At 49.8% G+C, this 17,871-nt stretch overlaps 1 protein-coding gene across 4 annotated transcripts; it reads right to left on the reverse strand.

Annotated features, from left to right (window-relative positions):
- Window positions 1–1,024: 1,024 nt before the first annotated feature.
- CAPG (capping actin protein, gelsolin like) lies at window positions 1,025–17,350 on the reverse strand. 4 transcript variants are annotated; one of them, XM_037527746.2, is made up of 11 exons: window positions 17,268–17,350; window positions 16,990–17,039; window positions 8,436–8,471; window positions 8,072–8,244; window positions 7,824–7,978; window positions 7,468–7,635; window positions 5,737–5,886; window positions 5,286–5,378; window positions 4,700–4,832; window positions 1,808–1,896; window positions 1,025–1,223 (listed from the first exon to the last, which is right to left on the reverse strand). In XM_037527746.2, exons 3-11 carry the CDS (start codon window positions 8,456–8,458, stop codon window positions 1,158–1,160), a joined length of 1,050 nt encoding a protein of 349 aa, XP_037383643.1. In that variant the 5' UTR covers window positions 8,459–8,471; window positions 16,990–17,039; window positions 17,268–17,350; the 3' UTR covers window positions 1,025–1,157. The 4 variants fall into 4 exon arrangements, with proteins under 4 accessions (XP_037383643.1, XP_037383645.1, XP_037383642.1 ...); XM_037527748.2 differs by lacking the exons at window positions 16,990–17,039; window positions 17,268–17,350 and adding an exon at window positions 15,415–15,453; XM_037527745.2 differs by lacking the exons at window positions 16,990–17,039; window positions 17,268–17,350 and adding an exon at window positions 14,996–15,117.
- Window positions 17,351–17,871: the final 521 nt, after the last annotated feature.

Raw genomic sequence — 17,871 nt, forward strand, 5'->3', positions numbered from 1 at the left:
TCTTTTGTGGGACACTTAAAATTCTTCACAACCCTAAAGGTGTCAGAACCATGGATTGAGTACAGCTCTTACTCTCCCCTTTTAAAAGCCATCCAGTAGATGCTTTCAGCAACTGCCAGGTAAATGGCCAGGAAGAGTCTGGAGGAAAGGGAAGGAAGGATACTCAGAGGGACTGATTTCTTTTTCTATGCATCTTGGCACAAAATCTTCTCAATCAGAATTTCATTTGGGATGGAAGCATCCAGGGTGTCAGAGAGAAGTCACACGGCCCTTAGCTCCAGCGTAAGGGTAGATCAGGATGGCGGCAGCCCAGCCAGGCCTCAGGGGCTCTGGCCCGAGTTTACACAGCTCCCATCTTGCTTTTGATCCCCTGGAGTCATGCTCTCCAGATGGGACTGCTCTGGGACTATTCCATTCTCCCCCCTATTTAGCTATCTAGCCTATTAGCTATCTACTACCCCATTCCACAAGGTGAACTAAGGCCGTAGACTCAGAAAAACTATTTGCCCAGGATCAAATGGGGGTATAATGAGAACCACACCCCATGAATCTCAACACTAGTTGGTGAATTTCCTACAGCCCTATGCTGTAGGATGAATATGTGAGGCACCATGCCGAGGAAATAAGAAGCCATATTTCTGCATGGTAGTAAAACGTCCTCCTCCGGCTCAGCAAGTATACAGCATTTGAAAGTGCCTTGGAATGATCTATTAGGGCATCTGAGGAAAGACTGGCTTGAGTGGAGAGGCATCCCAAGCCCATTGCCACACAACCATCTCCCCGTTGGGAATGTGAGACCGAACTGAACCCCTGGCTGAAATCGATCCTGACACCTGGCACTGTGCCACCTCCCTATTGGGTTTACACCAGTACCTGCCAGGTCCGAGGGAACGCCTGTCCCCTCTGCTTCAATCACACAAACTAGCTGTGGCCCCTTGGAGACTGTAGAATTGTCATCTGTGTCCTACTCCATCCCAGCACGGGGATGAGCCCAGGCGAAAAGGTGAGGCAGTGAGAATTAGCAGGTAGTGCAGGCAGAGGCGGGAAAGCTCTTGTCTTTTTTATTGAACATCCGAAGGGGACTCCTCAGCACTGACCGGGCAGCTGGAGAAGGAGGAGCCAGTAGATAGGAGGTGAGAGCAGGGAGATCCTCGCCCTCATTTCCAGTCCTTGAAGAATTGCTTGAAGATAGGACTTTCGCGGCCTTGGGGCAGGATCTCTACCTGCAGAAACAGAAGGGAGAAGTCTGGCTCAACGGCGGCAACCTCCATCTGTGTCAGGGAGGACGGGGAGAGCTGGAGCCACAAGGAAGGTGCTCGGCATCAGGCCTGAGTCCTCGTGCTGCCCAGGCCAGAGATGGTCCTCTGGATGAGCCAAGAGATGAGAAGACTACAGAGACACTGGCCGAGAAAACAGGCTGCTCCGAGGACCAGGGTGCTCTGCTGGATAGATGCACTGATTAGAGATGAGCCTTATCAGTTCCCCTTGGAATGGCTTATAGAGAATAGTGCTGGGGGCAAGAAGGCCTGGTGCGAGCTAGGGACAGAGGCCCAGAGGAGGAGCATGAACTATTCAAGGACACACCCAGCCCCAGGTTTCAAGGAAGTGATGCCCAGCTTCCTTCTAAAAATAAGTGTTTTTCAAATTTTGCCAAATTGAGGCCAGTCACCCTGGGTAGGTCTAGCAAGGAGGCCTGATGGTTCCTGACTGTCCCCAAGGCTTTCCTGCCCCTCTTGTCCAGTCTGGGGTTTATCAGGCCACAGCAGGAGCCCCAAGAGGAGGGCTTGGATTCTGGGTGTGTCCTCACCTGAGTGTTTGGGGCATATTTCATGCGGGAGATGAAGCCCTCGGCCACTTGGAGGGCCGCCTGCCGTTCCTTCTCATTCGCTTTTCGCCCTGGATCAAAGGAAGATTGATTGATTGATTGATTGATTGATTGATTGATTTATACACGCACTGGGTACAGTCAGAAGCGTGGGAGGGTGAGAGAATTCACCAGAGCGGGGAACAGAAGCAGGCGCGTTAGGAGAGGTCTATTGCGCCATGTGGGACCCTCGCCCAGCGGCCGGGGATCGAACCGGTGCTGCAGAGGCTGTGGGCAGCTTCGCAACCCAGCGCTCAACTGCTGCGCCACCGGGGAGGCCCAGGAAGATTTTTTTTAAAGAGGAGATACTCTCTCTATACTCAAGGAAATTTAAGGGGATCTGCAGAATAACTGGCAACTTTGAAAATACATGAACCAGGATGTGCTAAGGATGCTGAAGAGTTAGGTCTTTGGAGGTCTAAAGTAGTCCCTTGAGGAGTCCCAGCCCGGCATCTCCAAATCAGATGAAAAAATGGCTCTTCTGCCTTCTCTAATGATCAAAACTTGCTCAGACCAAGGCCCCAGGAATATCAGGGAGAATTAGTGCCGTCCCTGGCATCAGATTCTAAAGCCAGCAGCCCCCAGACACACATAGGACACCTGCCTCTTGAATCTCATCTATACTGTTATCAAGCTGCTTTGTAAATCAAAACAGGACCAAAGGGTGTAATTTACTATGACCTTTCTCTCATAATGCCAGATAGCCAGCCTTCTGGTTGTGCCCACTAAGCTTAGGACTACCCATTCTCTCCTACAGACTCTCCTTTCAACGCCAGCTATGCTCCAATTTAAGGCATTTTTTTCCCAAGGAAACAATGCTGTGAACTGTGGTTTGCTCTCCTGGCAAGCTGTGAAAAACCATTGCTTCCAGGTTAGCTCAGTTAACTGATGAATTGTGACACAGAGCTACCCTGGGGGTATTTGCCCGGTTCCCAAGTTTCCTGTTTTCTCCTCTGGTTTCTGTTCCCAACACAGTTTGGTTCTCTGGGGTAAAGTATGTTTCCGTGGGTGTCTGGGAATCCCCCCCCTCTGTTTGAAATGGTTTCCATGGGGAAAGGTCACATGACAGGAGGAAAAGGCCGCTCAGTAGAACACACACACCCTTTAACTGTGACAAACCTGCCTTGCTGCTCCAGCCCTTCCCCAAGGCAGTACTCTTTTTTTCTTTTTTAAAGATTATTTATGCATACAAGAGCTGGGGGACAGGCCAGAGATGTGGGGAGTGAGAGGATTCACCAGAGACAGTGGGGAAGAGAACAGCCGGATCTACTGAAATACACTGCTGAGGGGAGCAGCGGGCAAGACAGGAGAGGTCTGCTGCGCCATGTAGGTTGCTCCCTGGCTGGCTGGGGATTGAACTCATGCTGCAGAGGCTGCGGATTACTTCATAGTGTGGTGCTTAACCCCTTGCGCCACCAGGGAGGCCCTGGCAGTACTCTTCTTAATGCCTACCAACAGTTATCCTGAGACCACCCAACACTTCTCTCTCTTTTTTTTTTAAATATTTATTTATGCATACAAGAACTGGGATACAGGCCAGAGGTGCAGGGGCTGAGAGGATTCACCAGAGACAGAGAAGGGAACAGAACAGGCAGATTGTCTGAAATACACTGCTGAGGGGAGCAGCGGGCAAGACAGGAGAGGTCTGCTGCACCATGTGGGTAGCTCCATGGTGGGGGATCGAACTTGCACTGAAGTGGCTGCAGAGAGCTTCATAGGTTGCATCTTAACCCCTTGCACCACCAGGGAGGCTCTCTATCTTTCTGACAAAACTGAGGCTAGGAATTTTTCTTGGCCTTGGTTGATACCACAAATATTTATTTGAACAAATGCTATTTCATCAAGACACCAAAGACAATACGGTTCCTACTTTCAAGAAATGTATACTTTACAGGGAGGTTGACATAATCCAGAAAAGACAACCATGGAGAAATAACCAGGTTCCCACCATCACTCAGAGACTCAGAACTTTGATTGAACATTTTCAGTCAAACCAAACCAACAGGCCCCTGTACAATAGTCTTTCTATTTCCAGCAACACAATCCGTGGGAAAAACAAGTTCCACAAGTTCACTAGTCACTAAGGAAAGTGAGATTTAATTTATCTAATATTTATCTGTCACCCCAAGGCACAATGACATGGGCAGAGAATGACAAGGCAGCCCTGAAGGTCTAGGAGGATCTAGGACAGTGGTCCTCAGAATATGGTTGGTTCCTGGAGCAGCTGCAAGTCCTGGGAACTGGTTAGACAGGGAAACTCTAGGGCTCCACCCCAGACCTAGTGATTCAGAATGTGGGGGAGGGGGAAATCATCCATCTATTTCAACAGGCCCTCGGGTGCTTCTGAGGCATGTTAGAGTATGAGGCATGTCTAGAATTTACTGGATGGGGACAACAAAGAGAAAACCATCAGTCACAAGACTCCAGAGCATCTGGGCTCCCAGAGTCTGTCCTTTGAAGCAGTCAAGAAAGCTGGGCCCGGGCCTCCCTGGTGGCGCAAGGGGTTAAGCACCACACTATGAAGCAATCCGCAGCCTCTGCAGCACAAGTTCCATCCCCGGCTGGCCAGGGAGCTACCCACATGGCGCAGCAGACCTCTCCTGACTCGCCCACTGCTCCCCTCAGCAGGGTATTTTGTCAGTCTGCCTGTTCTGTTCCCCGCTCTGTCTCTGGTGGATCCTCTCACCCCCACATCTCTGGCCTATACCCCAGCTCTTGTATACTTAAATAAATAAATCTTAAAAAAAGAAAAGACACCTGGGCCCTCCCCTAGGAAGCCTGTCAAAATCAGAAGAGCCGTTGGGTCTCGGGCTGGAGTGGAGAAGCCACACGTACCCTTCCAGATGTAGATCTTGCCACAGAGCCCATTGTCCAGCACAAAGCAGTCATCAGATATTAGCAGCTCAAAGGCAAAAGGGCTGGAGTCAGCCACCTTGGTGAGGTTCATCTGTCCAGTGGCATCAGAGACCTGGAGGTGATGAGAAAACGGGCAGTGCCAGATCCACCTGGTCCCCCCTATGCAGCCCTAACCTCCACCCAAGGAGTAGGGCTCCTCCGTGCCCCCCCACACCCACTATCCTAGGCCCAAGAAGCAGATGGGAACAGGGAAGAAACAACCCACACCTCATGTGACCTTCAGTGCAGCACAGAAGCCCAAATCAATTCCAAATTATAAATACACACAAAGGATTCAAAAGGTAAACCTCAGCTTCAAATCTCTAAGAATGGGGCAGCTGTGAAGTGGCATTTATCTCCTCAGAAGCACCTGACATCATCCACTTATCATTCTCCTCTCTCCTTAAGTCTTGGATAAACTGCCCTGGTGCTGGCACAACCTTCCCACTGCTTTCTCCTCTCCCTTCAGCCCTGCATGCACTGGGATCCCACCCTTTGCCCCGACAGGGCAGGCCCCGACACCCACCTTATACAGAGCTGCGGCTTGTGCATTTGTCCGGTCAGCTGTGAGGTCTTCCTCAGGGTTGCCCTCCTTCAGAGTGGGTTTGTTGCCCAGGACCTGCAGAGGCCAGGGAAGAACAGGTTTCCAGGGGTTCCTGAGCACCTGCCTTAGACCTTACCAATCCATCATACCCAGGGCCACTGCCTCTAGCGGGATAAACTGTGCCCTGCACAAGGGCACTGGGCAGAGGTGAATGAGGGCTCGGCCCAGCCTGCCTCACCTGCCAGGCCATTGGTCCATCCACCCAGAGGAGCATTGTCCTCTAAATCCACCAACATACCCTATGAGCCAGCCACAGCCAGGAGCCACAGATGTCTCCAGCACCACCCTCATGCCCCCGCCTCCAGGCTGATGGCTGCTCCCTGAGGGCTTCCAATCAGAGACTCCCAGCCACCGACCCCAACATCCCCTCAACCTGGGTCATCTCAGCAGGCTCTTCTCCATCAGTGACAATCTCCACCTGGGCCTTGCCCTGTCGCTCACTGTCCCGGATGGCCATGGCCAGGTCCCGCGCCTTGTTGCGCTCCAAGATATTGGACTTTTCACCACACCAGACGAAGATGTTCTGAAGGGAAGTCAGGAGGCTTGGGTTAGAGGCAGTGCCTGTTGGGCTGTGTGTGTGTGTGTATGTGTGTGTGTGTGTGTGTGTGTGAGGGGTGGAGGAGGTGGGCAAAGAACTGTCCCCTGAGGCAAGACAATCAGGAAGGCAGGAGAGGCCTCTCTGAGAATGGCAATGATAGTGCTTTCAAGAGTACTTCTCCGCTCAGCCCATCTCTCTTCTGCTTTATTTTTCTCCACATCATGGCCTATATTTAAACTTCATCTAGTTTATAATCTAGACCAGAAAGTAAGTTTTATTAGGGCATGACTATTTTGCTTTGCTTTGTTTTGTTTGTTGCTGTATGCCTAGTGCTAAAGCACAGATTCCATATATTTAGGTACAAAATAAATATTTATTGAATGAATGAATGAATGGTGAACACCATCCTTGAGTCCTGTATCTCATTCCTGCACCCCCTGCCAGGTGCAACCAATGGTCGCCTCCCCTGAGCTGATCTTCCTTCCTCCATCTTACCATTTCCAGTCCTTCCAAACTGGTCCTGGGTTGACCTTCTGCCCCAAGTCCTCAGGACAAGATGCATCTAGATTCCTCAGATAGTGAGTCTTCTCATGACCTGGATCTCACCCTCAGCAATTTTCATTCCCACTGCTCCAGTTCCCACCCCGGGGCCCCATCAAATGAGACCCTTCTCCATTTTCAAAAGGCATGCCTGCACCTTTCCCCATGCCAGTGACTCAGCTCACCTGGAATGACAGTTTCCCTGCGTAAAGGTCTAGTCATATGACACCTTCCTGGGACAATGGGTTTAGCACAGAGTAGCAGGATCCTCCCTGTCCCCAGCTCCCCCAGCACAAGCCACTTCACTCTTAGCACCCTGGTTACATCCTGCCTCATTTTACAGCAGGTGACAGGTCATCAAGGTGGCTTCCCCAGAGTGAGCAATTTTGTGGTCCCCATGCTGGCTCTAAGCAGACATCATAGATTCACCGAATGAATGGATGAGACCATTCATATGTTAATGAATGGTCTGGAGTGATGAGCAGTTAACTCAGAGCTACAAAGGCACCAAGAAAAGGAGCCAGTAGGTTCCAGTGTTAGACAACGGCTGGGTGCCCAAGGAGATTCTGCCCTTACAAGTGCAGGAATGATTTCTAATGGCTGAAGTGGTCCCACTTGGAATAAGCATTCAGATTTTCCATCGCTCTCTCTCTTCCCTGGCCTCCTGTTCCTGCCCTTTTAAAAGAGAGTGCCAGGCCTCCCTGATGGCGCAAGGGGTTAAGCACTGCACTATGAAGCAATCCCCAGCCTCTGCAGCATGAGCTCCATCCTGGGCCAGGGAGAAACCCACATGGTGCAGCAGACTTCTCCTGACTTGCCTGCTGCTCCCCTCAGCAGTGTATTTCCGTCAGTCTGCCTGTTCTGTTCCCCACTCTGTCTCTGGTGGGTCCTCTCACCCCCACCCCACATCTCTGGCCTGTACCCCGGCTCTTGTATGCATAAATAAATAAATCTTAAATAAATAAATAAATAAATAAATGAAAGAGAGTGCCAACACAGAGGCTCGGTCTGGACCTGCCTACCCACCTGGCCCAGGTCTAGGATGAAGCAGTCCCCAGTGTTGAAGCTGTCCCAGCTCAGTGCCCGCTCGGTGGCACGGATGTTCTTCTTCCCCTTCACCTGGTAGAGTTTCCTGATGGCAGCTGGGGCAGTCGCTGGGGTGGTCTTGTGAAATGCTGACTCCACTCCGCCTTCCTGCAGCACAGACAGCCAGTGTGAGTATGCTGACGGGAGGCATGGAGCCCTGCACACCCCATCCCATTGGGAGACAGGCAGAAAGGCAGGGAGGACCCAGCCCCAAGGGTACCTGGGTAAGAATCAGCTGGAAGGTAGGGGCTTAGAGAGAAGCCTCAGTGTGAGGGTGCTGGGAGATGGGCTCTGACCTGGTACTTGAGGCCACGTGGGAAGTAGCTCATGAAGATGTCAGACTCATTGCCCTGCACCTCTCGATGCTGCACAGGCCGCTCCCCAAGCAAGGTATTGAGGTGCACGGCCAGCATGGCACAGGCCCCCTGCTCGTCTCGGGATGACTGCTGGCCTGGGAAGGTGGCAGGGCAAGGCCCATGAAACCTGTGCAGCCCTGGCCCCTGCCCAGGAAAGGCTTCCACCCCATTCTCCCCAATTCCCTTACCTATCCACAGGTGCAGGTGGGAGAGCTCTTCTGGGCCATTGTGCAGCACAAGGTAGGAGTCCCCCGTAAAAAAGATACCCTGCTTCTCTCTTGCTACAGGCACTGGCTTCAGCTTCTCCACCCGCCATACGTGCAGGCCAGGATCCTGCACTGAGGCTGGGAATGGAGAATCACTGTGGAAGAGGAGAGGGTTGGCAGTGGTCCTGGTCCATGAGAAGTTGACCCAAGTGCAGGGACCTGGGCAGACCTGGGCAGGTCTGGGGACTATAGTATTATGGAAACGTGACAGTGCAGGGTAGGGGTACAGGAGGGGCACCATGGAAGTGAAGGAGAAAGGTAAAAGGGGATGGAGTACACAGCTTACCTCGGGGAGGTGGGTGAGTACATGCTGTCTCTGGATCTGGAAAGAGATAAAACCATTATTATTATTATTATTATTATTATTATTATTATAAATATGACAACTACCCTTCACACTGAGGACCTTCCAGGTGGCCACGTGCTTTCAAATTCATCAACAACTTCATCTCCAGCGACCCAAGAGGATATTATCCCTGGTTCTATTATGCAGGCAGGGAAGTTGAGAGACTAAGTTCAAAAGTCTCAGCTAGTGAGCAGCTGGTGGGAGCCAGGTCTCTGACCCCCCGGACAAGTGTCTTCCTTTGCTGTGACTTCAGGAGTCTCTTTGGGCATTGTATGAATCTGGGATGTAGCTCTCTTAAGCAATAGCTGCTATTAAAAAGAAACAAAAAGTCTAAAAGGGAGTCAGTTGGGCTAAGTGCACCAAGACTTAATACCTAACTTAATTGCACTTACAACCTCCTCAGGTTAACCCCCCCACCCCATAAAGATGAGCCCAGGAAGGTTGTCTTAACCAGTTGGTATAGAGTTTTTTGATCAGCACCCTTGAAGTAATCCTTTCCATTTCTCAAACAATGATGAGATAATCTGTCATGAAGGTCCCTGTCATTCCCCATAGATAGGTTACCTAGGCCTGAATAATCTTTTTCTGTTTACGACTTCCTTGTCTTGCCTTTAAAAACCTTCACATTTTTATAGTCCCTTGGAGCTCCTTTCCACCTGCTAGATGAATGCTGCCTGATTCATGAATCATTTAATATAGCCAATTACAGCTTTAAATGAATGTGGTTGGATTTTTGTTGCTTAACACTACTTAGATCAGAAAAGTCTAAATCAGTTATTTAGGAGTCCAATATAAAAAAAAGGGAAGGCAAATTAAAACCAAAAATCCAAAATAATCAGAATAATAAATACAAGAGAGAAATTAATAAAAAAATGTAGATAAGATCAATTAGTTGGTTTTCTAGAAAAAAAATCAGTAAAATTTATGAACCTCTTGACAAACTAATTAGGAAAAGGAAAAGACATAAATTACTACAGATTCTGTAGATATTAAAAGAATAAAGAGAATATTATGAAAATTTATGTCAACGTATTCAACAACTGTATGGAATGAGCAAATTCTTTCAAAGATACAAATTATGAAAGTTCTTTCATGAAGAAATAGATTACCTGCATAGGTCTACTATCTATTAAAAAAAATACATTTATACTCCCTTCTCCCCCCAAAAAATTTCCATGTCAGGATGGCTTCACTGGTCAATTCTTTTTTTTTAAAGATTTATTTATTTTGTGCATACAAGAACTGGGGTATAGGCCAGAGGTGTGTGGGGTGAGAGGATTCACCAGAGAGAGAGTGGGGAACAGAACAGGAGGATTCACTGAAATGCACTGCTGAGGGGAGCAGCAGGTGAGACAGGAGAGGTCTGCTGCGCCATGTGGATCATCTCCCTGGCTGGGGATCGAACTCATGCTGCAGTGGCTTCGGGTAGCGTCATGGTACTGCATCTTAACCTCTTGCACCAGCAGGGAGGCCCCTTCACTGGTAAATTCTACCAACTATTTAAGGAAGATATAATACCAGTTCTATTCAAACTCTTCCAGGAATTAGGATAGGAGGGAATTTACCCCAATTCTTCCTATGCTGGCAGCAGATATAACAAAACCAGATAAATAACATACAGGGGAAAATTATAGACCAATATCCCTCATGAATATAGAAACCAAAAAAAAAATTAATAAAATTTTAGTATATAAAATTCAATAATATACAAGGATAAAACATGACAACCAAGTGGTATTCATCCCAGCAATGCAAGGTTAGTTTAACATCTGGAAGTCAAGGCAATGTATCCAAGTAACAAACTAATATATATATATATATATATATATATATGCTTGTGTGTGTTGTGTGTATTCATCTCAACAGATACAGGAAAACATTTGACAAAATTCTATATCCATTCCTGATTTTTTTTTAAAGATTTATTCTATTTATTCATACATGCACTGGGTACAGTCAGAAGCGCAGGAGGGTGAGAGAATTCACCAGAGTCAGAGCGGGGAGCAGAGCAGGCAGACTGACCAAGTACACTGCTGAGGGGAGCAGCAGGCTGCAGGAGAGGTCTGCTCGCCACGTGGGAACCTCACCTGCCGCCGGGGATCAAACCGGCACTGCAGAGGCTGCGGGCAGCTTCACAAACCAGCGCTCAACCGCTGCACCACTAGGGAGGCCCCATTCCTAATTTTTTAAAACTTTTCACAAACTAGGAAAAGAAGGGAATTTTCTTTTTTTCTTTTTTAAAGTTGTATTTATTTATTTATACAAGCACTGGGTACAGTCAGAAGCACGGGAGGGTGAGAGAATTCACCAGAGCCAGAGCGGGGAGCAGAGCAGGCAGAAGGACCGAAGTACACTGCTGAGGGGAGCAGCGGGCGGCAGGAGAGGTCTGCGCGCCAAGTGGGACCCTCCTCTGGTGGCCGGGGAGCAGCCCGGGATAGAACCGGCGCTGCAGAGGCTGCGGGCAGCTTCACAACCCAGCGCTCAACCGCTGCGCCAATGGGGAGACCCCATGCCCCGTCTCTTTCATGTGTTTCCAGCAGTAGAATTTCTTTTTTTTTTTTAAGATTTATTTATGCATACAAGAGCTGGGGTATAGGCCAGAGGTGCAGGTGGTGAGAGGGTTCACCAGAGACAGAGTGGGGAACAGAACAGGCAGATCAACTGAAATACACTGCTGAGGGGGGCAGCGGGTGAGACAGGGGAGGTCTGCTGTGCTATGTGGGTTAGTTCCCTGGCAAGGGATTGAACTCATGCTGTAGTGACTGCTGATAGCTTCACAGTGCTGAGACTTAACCCCTTGCGCCACCAGGGAGGCCCTAGAATTTCTTTTTTTGGGCTTAAAATGTAGAGCCCACACCCTTAATCATTGCAACACAATTCATGCTGTGTAGCTGAACAGCATTGTTTTGTAAGGTGAGTCCCGTGGTGGGCACGGTCCTTGAGGAGACTTTGAGGGTGAAGAGGAAAAGAAGATTCTTGGGGTCTGAGGAAGCAGGAAGGGAGAACAATCTTTGGGGACGGAGGGGAGAGCAGAGGCTGTAAAGTCTGAGTAAGAAGCAGTGAGAGACACAGGAGCAGTGCTAACGGATGATGAGAGATGTCATGTGAATTATGACTCTCCTTTTCCATTCCTAACCCACAAAATAGAGGAAGGCATTTTCTGGCACCACACTTTCCCGAGTGAAGGAGTTTGGGGGAGGGAGCCTTTGACATTTCTCCATCCCACAGAGCGTCACATGCTGTGCCCACATCCCCTACACCAGGCAGCCACAGTGACTCAGGTCTGAAGTGCCGAGACTCAGGCCCCAAGAGAGTAGAGCTAAGGGGAAGAAAAGGCGTGAGCAAGAGGGCCAATTGCCAGCTTTACTATTCTAGGTGTGTGTTACTGATACGAGAGCTCAGGTCAGGCAGCCCACAACGGAAGTTACAGTCAATGTGGTGGTTTGGTGAAAGGCTCGGCTGCCTGCTCCACATCGCTCTAGCTCTCCACCCTGGCTGCCCTCATAGAAACAGAGATGTCTTCATTGCGGCGAGGCATGTCACAGAATCACAGATGTCAGCATTAGAAGAAGCCATAGTGCTTATCTAGTTCTATTCCTCATTTGCCTCCTGACACATACCCACAGTACAGAAATCCCTTTAATAGTATTCCTTACTGGGGGCCACCATGGTAGTGCAGGGAGTTAAGTCTTAACACTATGAAGCTCTCAGCAGCCACCGCAGCATGTGTTTGATCCCCAGCCAGGGAGCTGACACACATAGTACAGCAGACCTCTCCGGTGTTGCACGCTGCTCCCCTCAGCAGTGTATTTCAGTAGATCTGCTCATTCTGCTCCCCACTCTGTCTCTGGTGAACCCTCTCATCCCCCACACCTTTGGCCTAGGCCCCAGTTCTTATATGCATAAATAAATAAAAATAAATCTTAAAAAAATAGTATTGCTTACCATTCTCTTCTGGAATGCTTCTGGTGAAAGGGAACTCACCACCCCACAAGGCAGCCTCTTCTCTACCTCTTATGTTAAAACCTTTGCTTTTTCCCACTCTACATAGTGTGTAAGTTATAGGCCTGCCCACCTCCCCTACTAAAGATTAAGGGCCGGTGCGCAGACCTCTCCTGCTGCCCGCTGCTCCCCTCAGCAGTGTATCATCAGTCTGCCTGTTCTGCTCCCCGCTCTGGCTCTGGTGAATTCTCTCACCCCCCCATGCTTCTGACTGTACCCAGTGCTTGTATAAATAAATAAATTAATTTTAAAAAATGATTAAAAAAAAATAAAGATTAAGGGCCTTCTGGGTTGGGACTGTATATTGCCTCTCTGAAACTAGCTGGAACCCCTCACTGTGCTTGGTACCTTGTGGGTGCTCAGTTTGATTAACTGAGCCTGCTAGGCTCCAAATAGACCAGAAGAAGCCTGAGGGATAGCACAGGATTTCAACAGGCTAGGCCATGCCCAAGCAGCCCCAGTGGTAGAAAGCAAGGGCTAGAAATACAATCAGGGGGCTCCCTGGTGGTGAAGAGGTTAAGCTCAACACTATCATGTTATTACCACTGCAGCCTGAGTTCGACCCCTGGCCAGGGAGCTACCCTCATGGCACAGCAGACCTCTCCTGTCTTACCCGCTGCTCCCCTCAGCAGTGTATCTCAGTAGATCTGTCTGTTCTGTTCCCCACTTTGTCTCCGATGAATCTTCTTAACCCCTGCACCTGTGGTCTACACCCCAGTTCTTGTATGCATAAATAAATAAAAATAAATCTTAAAGAAAAAAAAGAAATCCAACCAGGCTGTTAAAGGACTTGGGATAGGAAGAGGGATGTGGGCCCTGCTGAGCAGCCCAAGCCCCTGATGGGAAGGAGCCTTCTTTGAGGACACACGGGGACAGGTGGGCGTCACTGTTTTGCACACCTTTAAGGCAATGCTTGGGCAGCTGTCAGAATGACAAAAGCCTTCAGTGGTATCTTTGCCCTCCTCAGACCCTGCTTCACTGGTCACCAACAGGTCCCTTCACTTGACAGTCCCGAATGGCCTCTAGGTATTATGTAAAATAACCTCTACTGCTCTCCACAATAAAGCGTGGATTTTTACTAGAAACACCAGATCCTCCCAGCCAGGGAGTGGGCATTCCCAGGACCTGGGTCCAGAGGTGGGGACTCCACCCCCAGTTCTTCCCCTGACACCCAGTAGGGCTCCTGCCCCTTCCCCTGCTCTACCTTCATTCTCCCTCCCAGTCCCCTACTGGACACTCAGCAAGGGCCTGGCTGAATTTGTAAATAATAAGACTGAATCACTTGGGTTTGAGTTTAAATGCTAGGTATGGCCTGCCCTCTCCCCAAATCATTCCTGCTCAACCATCTACAACCACAGTGACGGAAACTTAGAGCAGAAAATTTAGAAATAGGGGCCTCCCTTCTGGCACAAGGGGTTAAGAAACAACCTATGAAGCTGTCTGCAGCCACTGCAGCACGAGTTCAATCCCCAGCCGGCCAGAGAGCTACCCACTGGTATAGCAGACCTCTCCTGACTCACCCGCTGCTCCCCTCAGCAGTGTACTTCGGTCAATCTGCCTGTTCTGTTCCCCACTCTGCCTCTGGTGAATCCTCTCACCTCCCACACCTCTGGCCTGTACCCTGGCTCTTGATGCATAAATAAATAAATCTTAAAACCAAAAAAAAAAAAAAAATTAGGCATAAGCAGAATTAAACTCTAATCACTGAATTTTATTCCCTCTTTTTTTTTAAAGATTTATTTTATTCATTTATTTATAGAAGAGCTGGGGTACAGGCCAGAGGTGGGGTACAGGCCAGAGATTCGCCAGAGACAGAGGGGAGCAGCGGGTGAGCCAGGAGAGGTCTTCTGCACCATGTGGGTTAGCTCCCTGGCCAGGGATCAAACTCCAGCTGCAGTGCCTGCAGATAGCTTCACAGAGCTGAGACTTTAACCCCTTGTGCCACCAAGAAGGCCCCTGAATTGTATTCCGTCTTTAGGGACAACTGTTAAATCACTGACTCACACTCCCTGAACCCACTCCTTGTGATTAACCATTAAGTAGCTCCAACTGCATTCCTGGAACCTTGAAAATTGTGTTACATCCCTAACAAAATTCTCCATCCCTCTGGGGCTGGTGGTGGCATCAGAAACATCTGACTGCTGAAGAGGCCAGCCTGCTGGGAAAGGCCAGCACCCTGACTCTGGTCCCTAGACTAGAGAGAGGGGTGATTAGCGTGGGCCTTCAACCAACAGCAGAAAACACCAGGAGAAGAACTGGAGGTGGGGGTAAAATGGTTAACAGCAAACCAGTTTAACTGTAAGGTGAGAAATTCCACAAGAACAATGAAAAATTCCACCTAAGAATAATACATGAGGCCACCCCTGCCCTTTTGAAAATGCAGCTCTTTGCCCACCTATGTCCATGCAGGCATCTCACTGTCCCCTCTCCCTTTTTCTTAATAAACTTGCTGTATGCTGCTAAATCATTCATCAGAGGGACCCAAAAACCCCACTCACCGAACCCCAACATCTGAACCCCAACAACAACAGAATCCTGTCTTGGGGGTGGGCATCCTCAAATTTGAATGCTCCTCCGGGCTGGCTGAGGGCCTTCAGGAGTCTGTTCACTCCGTGTGGTGACCACTGCTAGACGGTCTGTCTGGCCCCACCTCTCACAAGTCAGGACAAGCCCTGCCCCAGGAATTCCTCGGCAGATGACAGTACAACCCACCTACTGGGCAGCTGACAGCTTCAGTCAGTGTCCCCAAGGAGGACACAAGCTGCCAGGACAGGGCTTGGGAGAGACCATTCCTGCACAAAGTGGCTTCCAGAAATGTGAATCTCTGTTTCTGGATCCTGGAAGCCAGCCCTCACCTGCCCACCTGAGAGGGGCCCGCCACAGGGACCACCAGGCCCTAGTCACCTCCCACTTTCACCTTCTGCAGCTCTTCCTCCCACTTCTGCTTTTCAGGCTCCGTTTCCTTCTCCTCTACTCCACCCCAGCAGCTCACTTCTCTCTGACTCCACGGCAGCTGCCCCACCCTCTGCCCCACCCCTGGATTCCTTCCTCAGCCCAGCTGAGGGCCTGTCCTGGGGGAAGGAGTGGATAGGACTGGGAGGCTGGGCAGACATTGATGGAGGAGGGCAAGTCTGGAGGGCCAGCAGTGGGTGCTGCCAGGCTGGCTCCTCAGAGGCACCCACAGGGAGGCTGGAGGCCACCCTCCCACAGTGGCCTCAGATGGCTGCAGGGCAGAGTCAGCATCTCTGAGGCTGGGGCCTGCATGGACGGCTGCAGGACCGCCTCCATTGGCCCTGTTCCCCACTCAGAAGCCTCAGGCATCTGCCCAGCTCTGGGTCTCATTGGATTAGTCACATTTCCTGGGTAGGGTCACTACCTCTGCACCACTTTTTCTTCCTCCTGACTCATCTTTCTCCAGAATGCATACATTTGATTTTTTTTTTTTTTAAGTTCACTGCTAAGGGAGAACTGAAGCCCAGCAAACATTCTCTGCTGTGTCCTACATGTCAAATGCCTCTCAGTCTACTCTTGGTCAGCTTCCCACTCAGGAGATGTTTAATGCCACACAGTCTTGGGCACTTGGTGCCATAGGGACAACAATAAAAATAAGGGGCCTTCCTGGTGGCCCAAGGGGTTAAGACACAGCACTTTGAAGCTACCCGCAGCCACTGCAGCAGGAGTTCAATCCCCAGCCAGGGAGGTGACCTACATGGCAAAGCAGACCTCTCCTGTCTCACCCACTGATCCCCTCAGCAGTGTATTTCAGTCAATCTGCCTGTTCCGTTTCCCATTCTGTCTCTGCTGAACCCTATCACCCCCCCCCCATACCTCTGGTCTGTACCCCAGTTCTTGTATGCATAAAATAAATAAATCTTTTTAAAAAAACAATAAAAATAAGCATGGATCTGGCTCAACCTAGGGGCAACCATCTTGCCTATTATCACATAATAGGACCCTAGAGCTAGTCTGGTATATTTGCTTGCTTTCCAGAGGATTCTGCGTCCCTGGGAACACAAATGGTATGCTCATAGTCACACACACCATGGGAGGCTTTGTTCCCTTTTGAATCCACACAGAAGGATGAAGCAGAGTCATATGCCCAAGGACAAACTGGTCGCACAAGCACGGCTCCTCAGAGGGGCCCTGGTCCACCTGTCCTGGACATGGGCAGGCCTGCCCTGTCCCGGGCTGACAAGAGGCTGGCTAGTGATAAACCTTCCAGGTCAAGTCCCCACCCAGGGGGCAACAGTCAGAAAGTGGAACTAAATCAATCCATGTGTTAAAATTTCTGAACCGGAGCAAGAGAGGAAGTTAAATATTCTCTTTAAAGAACAGACTCTGACTGGTATCTGAGGGTCTCTACCACCCAGCTGCTGGCCTTAAAAATAGGGTAATCTGGGTTGAAATTCCAGCAGGATCTGTCCCTACAAGAACCAGAGGCTGGGCTGATAAGCTGGTAGCATGGAAAAAGCTGGACCAATTGATTACTTACTAGTTGTGCTTCCTCTGACAAATAACTTCCTGGAGCTTCCCTGTACCGATCTATAAAATGCGTAGAAAGATAAATGTGAAGACTAAATAAGGTGGTATATTAGGGAGCAAATAATAGACAGTCAATAAATCTGACTTCTTTCACTTCCCAATATTGAGAATTTGCTAGGGGACCCCAGTAAATGTACCCAGCATCTCAGGAAGCAAAGCCCACAGTTTAAGTGGGAATGGAAAGTTAAACCACAGATCACCCCTCTGAGCCCAGCCCCCCACGCTCACGACTCTGGTCACAGCGATGCAGAACCAGGGTGTCTGTTCGGTTCCAGGCTCTGCGTGCCAGTCGAGGGCACCGGGAAGAATGGGAGTCCCAGTGCTTCACTCTTGAGCCCCGCCCGTCTAACGGCTGCCCCATCGCTCAGAGGGGAAGAGGTTTGCAAATTAAGAGCGAAACAAAAGATCAGATCTAGGAGTCTCAGCCAAGCTCCTAGGAACTCAAACAACGCACACGCTAAAGATATTGGGTAACCAGCCCCTAAAATTTGTTTTTACCACATTCACATTTTTTCCCCTGCCTCCGTTCTCTCCCCCAGCAGGAATGCCCAGAGTTTGTCCAAAATGTTGTAAAATTAAGCATTCCTTAAGCACAGACCCGCCCTTCCTTACGGGACGGGGAGACATGATTAGACACGCCAGTGCACCCCTGAGGCGGAGCGAAACTTGGAGGTGCGGAACTGGGCGCTCGAAGAAGCTAACGGGGACCAGCTGGACCCCTCCGATCCCCATAGGTGGAGTCGGGGCGCTCCTGTGCTCAGACCCCAAAGCGCTACTTAACTGCTAACGCCTGGCTCTGTAGCTCCGCGGGTTCTCGTCCGCTCTCCGCCCC

Source organism: Talpa occidentalis, unplaced genomic scaffold, assembly GCF_014898055.3.
Source record: "Talpa occidentalis isolate TD23 unplaced genomic scaffold, MPIMG_talOcc4v2.1 talOcc4.5, whole genome shotgun sequence".
NCBI classification, from domain to species: Eukaryota; Metazoa; Chordata; class Mammalia; order Eulipotyphla; family Talpidae; genus Talpa; species Talpa occidentalis.